Source organism: Gadus chalcogrammus, chromosome 4 (assembly GCF_026213295.1).
Source record: "Gadus chalcogrammus isolate NIFS_2021 chromosome 4, NIFS_Gcha_1.0, whole genome shotgun sequence".
NCBI lineage: Eukaryota > Metazoa > Chordata > Actinopteri > Gadiformes > Gadidae > Gadus > Gadus chalcogrammus.
In genome coordinates, this window is record NC_079415.1 from 11,709,827 (window position 1) to 11,720,468 (window position 10,642).

The following is a 10,642-nucleotide window of genomic DNA, read 5'->3' on the forward strand; positions in this document are numbered from 1 at the left end:
TTTATCATAGAAACATTGCTCAAATCAGACCAATGATATCTGCAGCAGATGCAGGGATGCTCATCCAGGCATTGTTATCATCTAAACTAGGCAACTGCAATGCAGTGTTCTGTGGTTTACCCAACTCCACTAGTTGGGTAAACCTAGTGCAAGCCTCCAGCCTGTGCACAACGCCGCTGCTAGACTCCTAACTAGAAGCTACACATTCAACCACATCGCTCCCTTTGTCTCCTCTCTCTGCTGGCCTCCAATTAATGTCGGATCAGATCGTAGAACACCGTGCATAGTGAAGCACCATCTTACCTGAAGGACCTCATTATGCCCTATTGAGCGTCTCGTTCCCTTCAGAAGCTGGCCTTCTTTCCAAACGTTACAAAGAAATCTGCAGGAAACAAAGCATTCTCCAATCAGGGCCCTATGTCATGAATAGTCTGCAACCTGTAACCAGAGAAGATGACTCTGCTGAGGAATGAAAAAACGTATCAAAGCTTTAATTAATTTTCTTTCATATTGCACCTTAGGGTTGAATTGAACCCTACAGGCCACCAGTTTGAGGGTACACAGTGGACAAACGTAATGAGATTATATTGTATTGTATTATGCCATCCAGTTTTAAAATCGTATATGTAAGCATAGATAACCCATCGTCCAGTTCCGGTGTGCTCAGAATTTTTTTGAGTGTCTCTTTGGTCCAGAAAACCCGCTGAAATTGTCTTTAGGGCCCTGAGATGAAAAGCGTTGAAATACCCTACAACTGGATTATCCATCTATACAGCTTTCTTTCCCTCTTTTAATATTCCCCATGTTCCCTTACTCCACAAGTCAACGGCCACTCTTAATGTTATTTTTCCATCGTTCAATTTGCCCACTTAATTTCCCTCCTCTGCACTAAACCTTTTTTAGTCCCACACACATTTATGTTTTCCTCTTCATCCATTCTGCCCTCCATCACTGTTTTACACTCTTTTTCCTTTCATTATTTTTCCCTTCAAAATCCTCTCTCTCTCTCTATCTCTCTCTCTTGCTTTTTCTCCCCCCTCTCTTTCTCTCTCTCTCTCCCCTCTCTGTCTTTCTTTCTCTCTCTCTCTCTCTCTCCTCTCTCTCTCTCTCTCTCTCTCCCTCTCTCTCTCTCTCTCTCACTCTCTCTCTCTCTCTCTCTCTCTCTCTCTCACTCTCTCTCTCTCTCTCTCTCTCTCTCTCTCTCTCTCCTCTCTCTCTCTCTCTCTCTCTCTCTCTCTCTCTCTCTCTCTCTCTCTCTCTCTCTCTCTCTCTTTCTCTCTCTCTCTCTCTCTCTCTCTCTCACCATGCTTTCACCCCTCACTCCCCTTCCCTGCCACTCTTCTTTCCTGTCATTTTCTCAACCTGCCACTCGAAGCCCCTCCTCCCTCCCTCCCTCTCTCATCCCTCCCCCTCACTCGTTAATTCTCCCTTTCACTTCTTTCTCTCTCTATTCTCTTTTACCGTCCTCTCTCTCGCTCTCCCTGCTTCATCTCCCTCCCTCTCTCCATCTCTCCCCCCTTCCTTGAGCTCTCCCCCACTCGCTCTCTCCCTCTCCCCCTTCTCCGTCCCTCCCCCTTCTCCTCTCTCACACCACAGTCCACCTCCCCTCCCTCTCCCTGCTCCATATCCCTCCCTCACTCCATCTCCCTCCCTCTCTCTCTCCATCTCTCTTCCTCCTCCCCTCTCTCACATCCCAGTCCACCTCCCCTCCCTCTCCCTGCTCCATCTCCCTCCCTCTCTCCATCTCTCTCCCCCTCCCCTTCTCTCTCTCTCTCCCCCTCCCTCTTCCTCCTCCCCTCTCTCACATCCCAGTCCACCTCCCCTCCTGAGTGTGTGCGGTGTGCCTGTGATCGGCTGGAGGGGCACTCTGGACTGCGCTTTCTGGACAGTACTTCACCGTTTCCTCTCCAGGCTCTCTGAGGACACCGAGCTGCAGGATCCTCTTTGTTCCGCAGAGAAGACGTTGAGGCTTGTGGCTCAACTCTTACCTTCCCCGTCCTGCGGGATCTCCCAGGGGGAACGCTACGAGCCGTTGCTTGTTTCCTTTTGAATATATAGAATTTAAACAAGGACAATGTTTTCACTACTCCTCTTCACCTTCGTGGGTGAGTGTGCAGGTCAACCGAGATACACGGTGCAACTTCGGCGCAACAGTGCCAGCGGTTTTAGTTTTTATTTTCTGCATGAGGTCATGTTTGTGGTTCTACCGACTGTTGGTTATGATTCATACTAACCGTTCTGTCTCTCTCTCTTTCCCTCTCTCCCTCTCTCCCCCTCTAACTTACTCTCCTCTCTCAGCCTCGGTCTGTTCCCAGAGCAAGCTGCTACCCGGCTCCTGTGACTTTGAGTCCAGCACCTGTGGCTACACTCCAGACACACACTTCAGGAGCTGGACCCTCAACAAAGATGGTAATCTCACTCTCTCGGTCTCCATCAACTGTCTGGTTCATGAATAGACACTCTCGAACCCTGACCCTCACCCTAACACTGAGGTTTTGTAATCTTCTGTGGCACCACACAATGCTTTTGTCTTTTTTGTTTGCTGCTGCGGTTGTGTAAGTTGTCGCTCGACAAGTGGATGTGGAAGTGGAAGTTGTCAGTGCGTTCCTGATTTTATATGTTTTGTTTCGCTGCACCGCGGCTGTATGTGACAGTGTTTGGTGCGGCGGGAATACTCTGTTGTAAACAGTTGTGGAAGTTGACGTTTGACAAGTGGATGTGGCTCTTTTTACGTCGCATTGGACGCTAGAAAAAGTTTCCATCTGGAATGCATTGGCTCTGCTTGTTGCAGGAACATCTGCAAACAGTCAGGGGAACAGACTTAGGTATTTGTCTGCTGCAGTCTGGATGAGCACCACAAGGTAGTAAACAATCCTGAAAATTAGCTCATAATACCTGAGATTGATATTATATTTGCTGAAGAAAAAGGTTTGATTAATATAAATAAGGCCTTTGAGGCCTGAATATTTGTGATGATTTATTTGACTTTGTTTAAATATGCATAAATAAACTTCACAGGAGAATGCATCTTTATGCCTCCTGCATTTTGTTTGCCTGTCACGTTGAAAATAATTTCAATTTATAGTATGACCATGGGTTTTTCTGCACAAATAACAATAAAACACTTTGACTTTTCCCTTGAAATGTGCACGGCAGATGAGAAAACACTGGTCTTAAAACACTGTGCTACTTGTAAACCTGAGGAGAGAGAGAAGTGTTCTTCCAGAAGTCTGTGTTTCTGTGTTACGCACTGAAAGGCTGAAAACAGAAAGTGGGCTGCTCTTTCCAACTCTTCCTTTTTCCATGGCGACACTTGTTAAATAAAAGGTCAGCATAGTAAATTGGTTAAATATGCCCCCTTCTTGATTAATTTAATCTCTCTCTCTCTCTCTCTCTCTCTCTCTCTCTCTCTCTCTCTCTTGCTCTCTCTCTCTATCTCTCTCTCTCTCTCTCTCTCTCTCTCTCTCTCTCTCTCTCTCTCTCTCTCTCTCTCTCTCTCTCTCTCTCTCTCTCTCTCTCTCTCTCTCTCATTGTTAAGCATTTCTCAGGAGTAGTAAAAAGTAAAATAAATAAATCTGAAAAGTCTTGGGGAAAAGGTCTCAGGTCTTACTAAAGCATCTTGTGCACACGTGAGTGTGTGTATGCAAGTGTATGTGTGAGTGTGCAAATGTGCATGTGTGTTTTTATGAGTGTCTGCTCTGTGATCGTGGGTGTGTCTTTAACAAATGTGTACATGTATTGGCGGTGAGGTAAGGTCAAGGATATTTCAACAGCAACATATAATGAATGACAGACCATGATAATGGAAACAACTTGACTTTAGGAGGAGGAGAATAGAGCAGTGAAGGGAAATACTGGTCTATCGTAACACAAAAATATAGTCTAAAGCACATTGACATCGGATAAAAAGGGTGGTATTGGTGTAGTAGTAAGTAGGTAAGTAAACAAACAAACAACATTTCTATAGTGACAACATGAAATGATAGTGTCTGTGCTCCATTCTGGTTAACGTAGGTAAATAGCACATAGATCATCAAAAAGTTATCAACAGCACATCATGTTACATGTTGGAAAGATAAATGTTAGACAGAGTACAACATCGTCAAAGTAATTTAACCTGTATTATTTCTTTAAACTCAGCTGCAGCGGTATATCGTACACCCAACTTCATACTATAAACCTGAGAGATAAACATCATGGCAGTGTCTCCTGTTATTGCAGTGCATTGGTCAGTCCTGATCCAGCTCTTGCAGCCTTCTATGGGATTATTTTGGAACACACTGCAGCTACTGGACTCCAGCCTTGTGTTTTATTTTTCTTCCCTTATTCACTCCAGTGAGGGACCACATGTGATGACATAATCAACAAAATAAATAGCATCAAACATCAATTAAAATGTTAACATGTGTGATTTACATCCAAGAAGGATGACTGTATATCCTGATTATGTAAAACTCCACATTAAATGCACATGGTGCATGCAGCTTTGAAATGTTCCTGTCTATCCATTCATCCATTGACAACAAAAAAGAAAATCCGTAACCACTCAAAGGTTTTTTTATAAAAGCCCTGTTCAGAACCAACCAAAGAGTAAGCCTGGCTTTCTGCTTGACAGCAAAATGTAAACAAACATCACAACAATTGTAAACACCCTTTCCCATGCAAGCACTCCCTTCCCTGCAATACCTTGACCTACGACCTCTCTTGTTTCTCCGTCTCATCCGTACAAACTCTGCGTTTCCTCAAAGCGTGCATCTAGCGTGGCATAGATGTATTATAACTTATAAGGTGTATATAACTATGGCGTTGATCGTGTATTGATGGTGTTGTGTTGATCGTGTTTTTATGATTGTGTTGTGTTGATGGTGTTGTGTTGATGGTGTTCTGTCGATCGTCTTGTTTTGATGGTGTTGTGTTGATTGTGTTGTGTTGATGGGGTTGTGTTGATCTTGTTGTGTTGATGGTGTTGTGTTGATGGTGTTGTGTTGATTGTGTTGTGATGATTGTGTTGTGTTGATGGTGTTGTGTTGATCTTGTTGTGTCGATCGTGTTGTGTTGATCGTGTTGTGTTGATCGTATCGTGTTGATCGTGTTGTGTTAATCGTGTTGTGTCGTTCGTGTTGTGTTGATCATGTTGTATTCATGTTGTGTTGATCTTGTTGTGTTGATCGTGTTGTGTTGATCGTGTTGTGTTGATCGTATCGTGTTGATCGTGTTGTGTTAATCGTGTTGTGTCGTTCGTGTTGTGTTGATCATGTTGTATTCAGCATGTTGTGTTGATCTTGTTGTGTTGATCATGTTGTGTTGATCGCGTTGTGTTGATCGCGTTGTGTTGATCGCGTTGTGTTGATCGCGTTGTGTTGATCGTGTTGTGTTGATCGTCTTGTGTTGATCGTCTTGTGTTGATCGTGTTGTGTTAATCGTGTTGTGTCGTTCGTGTTGCGTTGATCATGTTGTATTCAGCATGTTGTGTTGATCGTGTTGTGTTGATCATGTTGTGTTGATCGTGTTGTGTTGATGTTGTTGTGTTACTCTTGTTGTGTTGATCGTGTTGTGTTGATCATATTGTATACGGCATGTTGTGTTGATCTTGTTGTGTTGATGGTGTTGTGTTGATCGTGTTGTGATGTTTGTGTTGTGTTGATCATGTTGTATTCAGCATGTTGTGTTACTCATGTTGTGTTGATGGTGTTGTGTTGATGGTGTTATGTTACTCATGTTGTGTTGATGGTGTTGTGTTGATGGTGTTGTGTTACTTATGTTGTGTTGATGGTGTTGTGTTGATGGTGTTGTGTTACTCATGTTGTGCTGATCGTGTTGTGTTGATGGTGTTGTGTTACTCGTGTTGTGTTGATGGTGTTGTGTTGATGGTGTTGTGTTACTCATATTGTGTTGATGGTGTTGTTGGTCTCCTGCCCCAGGCCGCTTCGTGACGGTGGACACCGCCTCGGAGGGGGAGCACCAGGAGGCCCCAGAGGAGGGAGGCGTGGCGGCCCAGCAAGGGGAGGCCAGCGCCAGGGGGGTGCTGCTGAGCCCGGTCCTGGACCAGGAGGACTGGAGCTGCCTGAGGCTGGTGTACCAGATCACCGGGGCGGGCGGCCTGGAGGTGCTGCTCCGCAGCGAGGGGAAGGGCTTCGACCGGCCCCTGTGGAGCAGCCAGGCCCCGTCCGACAGCTGGGTCATCTCCAGCATGGACCTGCCAAACACCACTGAGCCCTACAGGGTAAACCGCGAGCAGTACAGGGGCTGCTCCTGGATTAGCCTTTGGTGTACATTTTGTTTTTTTGTTTTTGGTTGGGTCTTTTGAATTTGTTTTGGTTGATTTCTAAAATGAGCCACACCAGTGTCTTAATACTCATACAGTCAATAATAAACAATAAGAATAACAGGGTGACAAGCACGCAAAACCAATAATACTATCAATAACAATGATCAATCAGTAAACAGAAGGTAGTGTTTAAAAGCGATGTTCAAGAACTTCCCTATCTAAATAAATCATCCAACCGGTTCAGAGACTAAAAGTACTCGCTCAGCAGACCCAGTAGCCTGTGTATAGTATGTAGGTCGATCCAACAAAACAAATGATGTAGAGGCCCAGGGATGCTCCCCTTTGTTTAAAAAGAGACGCATAAAGGAGTGAGACGAGACGGTGATAAATGAATGGATGCCTTCACATGCACATGAACTACCGCAGGCACGCACGTGCACGCATATACACCCTTGTATAAACAATTGTTTGAAGAGTACTCTTTGTTGGTGGTGGTGGTGGTGGTGGTGGTGGTGGTGGTGGTGGTGGGGCTGATGGTGGGGCTGGTGGTGGTGGTTGAGGCGGCAGTAGAGGTGGTGGTGTAGGAGTTGATCACTGGCGGTGTTGTTGGGGGAGGTGTTGGTGGTGGTGGTGGTGATACTGGTGGTCTTGGAGGTAGTGGTGGTGATGATGATTGTGGTGGTGGTTGTGGAGGTGGTTATGGAGGTGGTTGTGGAGGTGGTGGTGATGATGATGGTGGTGGTGGTGGTGGTGGAGGTGGTGGTGGAGGTTGAGGTGGAGGTGGTGGTGATGATGATGGTGGTGGTGGAGGTGGTGGTGGAGTTGGAGGTGGTGGTGTCGGTATAGATGTTGGTGTTGGAGGATGTGTTGGTGGAGGTGATTTTGGGGGTGGTGGTGGCAATGGTGGTGGAGGTGGTAGTGGTGATGGAGGTGGAGGTGGTAGTGGTGATGGAGGTGGAGGTGGTGGTGATGGCGGTGGAGGCGGTAGTGGTGATGGAGGTGGAGGTGGTAGTGGTGATGGAGGTGCAGGTGGAGGTGGTAGTGTTGATGGAGTTGGAGGTGGTAGTGTTGATGGAGGTGGAGGTGGTAGTGGTGATGGAGGTGGAGGTGGTAGTGGTGATGGAGGTGGAGGTGGTTGTGGTGATGGAGGTGGAGGTGGTGGTGGTGACGGAGGTGGAGGTGGTGGTGGTACTGGGGATGTTGGTGGTGGTGGTGGAGGTGGAGGTGGTGGAGGTGGAGGTGGTACTGGGGATGGTGGTGGTGGTGGTGGAGGTGGTGGTGGTGGAGGTGGAGGTGGTAGTGGTGATGGAGGTGGAGGTGGTGGTGGTGGTGGTGATGGAGGTGGAGGTGGTGGTGGGGGAGGTGGAGGTGGGTGGTGGTGATGGAGGTGGAGGTGGTGGTGGTGATGGTGATGGAGGTGGAGGTGGTGGTGGTGGTGGTGATGGAGGTGGTGGTGGTGGAGGTGGAGGTGGAGGTGGTAGTGGGGATGGTGGTGGTGGTGGTACTGGTGCTGGGGGTGATGGTTGTGGAGGTGGTGGTGGTGGTGGTGATGGAGGTGGAGGTGGAGGTGGTGGTGGTGATGGTGATGGAGGTGGAGGTGGAGGTGGTGGTGGTGGTGGAGGTGGAGGTGGAGGTGGTACTGGGGATGGTGGTGGTGGTGGTGGAGGTGGAGGTGGAGGTGGTGATGGAGGTGGAGGTGGTTGTGGTGATGGAGGTGAAGTGGTGGTGATGGAGGTGGAGGTGGTGGTGGTGGTGGTGATGGAGGTGGAGGTGGAGGTGGTGGTGGTGATGGTGATGGAGGTGGAGGTGGAGGTGGTGGTGGTGGTGGTGATGGAGGTGGAGGTGGTGGTGGTGGAGGTGGAGGTGGAGGTGGTAGTGGAGGTGGTAGTGGGGATGGTGGTGGTGGTGGTACTGGTGCTGGGGGTGATGGTTGTGGAGGTGGTGGTGGAGGTGATAATGCAAACGCCATGATGTTATTGAAGGGGGAGGGGCATGTCTGGACTCAACAAGGGGTCTCCTCACCACATAAACACAGAGTTCAGACCCGGGTGAAGTATATCATCCATTACCTCGCCTAAGAGAGGCCACAGCGAGGGCTCTGGTCGATCAGTCACACTGCTGTGTTCTTAACATGGCCTTCCAGACCTCTTGGCTGGGTTGCTCTTTGCAATGAATAAGGAATTGAAATCTTTAATTCCACCAATTGAAGACCTGTGTTTTAAGCTTTTTTTTTTTAAATAATGATTCACTCAAATAGTGTTTGCTGCTTTTTGAAGTCAAAATAGATAGTGAGGTGGATTACATTACATTATATGGGTTTCTTTGGCAGATGTTTTTCATCCAAAGTGACCTCTACGCAAAGCTCTGAACAATCATTGCCTTCAATCAATCAATCAATTGATTTATATAGCACATGTTGCCTTAATACTCATGTAGTTAATAATAATTAACAATAATAACAAGGTAAAAAGTAAGTAGAACTAAAAAAACATCAATAGCAATCAATAACTAAGAACAATCAGTCAATAGAACGTTGTGTTCAAAAGCCATGTTCAGAAAGAGGTTAGTTCCCTGTCAAATTGATGAACTCAACCAGTTTGGAGAAAATTTCCAAAATGTAGTCAAAATCAAAAGAGATAGTGATTTGGATTAAGTTAGATTCCTTGTTTGTTTGGCAGATGTTTTTCATCAGTGACGCTCTGAAGAAAATCTCTGAACAATCATTGCATTCAATCAGTATTGGAAGAAGGACCACTCTAAGGGCTGCACAAACACGCATCTAACAACATCCCAAAGCACTGCAAGATATCTGCAGGGATCAGAACCGGGGGAGTCATATAAAGAGAATGCATACACCCTCAAAGAGCAGACAGACCCATGCATACACAAACCCACAAAAGCACACAATGAAAAGGCACAGAATACACCTGATGGTCAGCAGCACAAGATCTTTTTTAACGCCGCAAATTCAGCCAAATCTGCAATACTAATATAAAGCTTATAACTGCAACATGCCAAGGGTGAAACCTGGCGATAAAAACAGAGAGTTAAAGAAAAGGAACAAAAAGATAAAAGACACAGCAGGGATTCAGCTCAAGACAAACTGCATACGACCGTGGTTTAAAAAGTTTCCAACCTCAACTTTGAACTTTTGTGCATCTGCTTCCACACAAGTAGTTTTTAACCAATCAGCATATGCCGGTTATATCCATGTCACCGTCAGGGGCGATTCTAGGGAGTGTGGGGGGGGTATGGAGCGATTTTTTGGGGGCCCCCTAGTAGGAGCCCGGGGCCACAAGCAATTGCGGGGCCCCAAGCAATTGCCTGGTATGCCTAATGGGATGCAGCGCCTCTGGTCACCGTGTACGTAATGGCATCGCTCTTCTTCACACTAAGTGTTTGGCTCCTTTATATACAACAAATATCTACTGATGAGCTTGTGTTGATCATGATGTGTTGTTGATGTTAAGAAGAAGAAGAAGAAGAAGAAGAAGAAGAAGAAGAAGAAGAAGAAGAAGAAGAAGAAGAAGAAGAAGAAGAAGAAGAAGAAGAAGAAGAAGAAGAAGAAGAAGAAGAAGAAGAAGAAGAAGAAGAAGAAGAAGGAGGAGGAGCTTACATCCTAGCTTACTAGGAGCAGAAGGTTACCACACAGTAACACTGTGTGGCATGAACCAACAGGAGTTGTTAGGGCCCTTTCCTTAGTCCACTTGTATGTATGTTTTGTGCTGGTAGGTTTTTGAGGATGGGTTGTGTGTTGGTTTGACATGTTGACTTTGTTATTCACGATGTGTACTTCGTAATGGGTTGCTGCTGTGTTGATCATGTCGTGTTGTCTTCATCAGGTGGCCATCGATGGCAGTCCCGGGGAGTTGCAGGGCAGTAGCGTGGCCATCTTTGAGATCCACATCAGTCCAGGATATTGCCTGGGTCAGTAGCATCACTCCGGGACTCATCACTCCAGAACACATCTTCTTTTGATTTACACCATATGCACTGCCTAGCTGTGCTGTTATGCATCTCTCACCACCTCCCTCCTTCATTTTCTTTTTGATCTGCCTCCCTTCCCCCTCTCTCTCCCTTTCCCCTCTCTCTCTCTCTCTCTCTCTCTCTCTCTCTCTCTCTCTCTCTCTCTCTCTCTGCCTCATTGAAATTCAGCTCAATTCGAAAGAGCTTCATTGGAATGGAAAATAACAGACACATTGCCAATGCATGTTGTTTCTTTCCGTTTAAAGGTTGATTTATGAGACGCATGTTGTTTGTCTTCCTGTGTGTAGAGTGTAACTTTGAGGAGACCCACCTGTGTGGCTACAGAAACCAGTGGAACACCAACGTGAACTGGTACATAGGAGGGGGGGTGGCTGTCCAGAGCGATCT

The 10,642-nt window shown here is 46.5% G+C and overlaps 1 protein-coding gene across 1 annotated transcript in view; it reads left to right on the forward strand.

Moving 5' to 3' along the window:
* The first annotated feature begins 1,801 nt into the window (after positions 1-1,801).
* Positions 1,802-10,642, forward strand: part of LOC130380875 (MAM domain-containing protein 2-like) — a 16,766-nt gene continuing 7,925 nt past the window's right edge. Inside the window, exons 1-5 of the mRNA XM_056588270.1 lie at positions 1,802-2,105; positions 2,299-2,409; positions 5,922-6,223; positions 10,111-10,195; positions 10,543-10,642. The exon at positions 10,543-10,642 is cut by the window's right edge and continues 32 nt beyond it. Coding sequence (XP_056444245.1) covers positions 2,075-2,105; positions 2,299-2,409; positions 5,922-6,223; positions 10,111-10,195; positions 10,543-10,642 — 629 coding nt within the window. The 5' untranslated portion in view covers positions 1,802-2,074. The remainder of the gene's footprint in view (positions 2,106-2,298; positions 2,410-5,921; positions 6,224-10,110; positions 10,196-10,542) is intronic.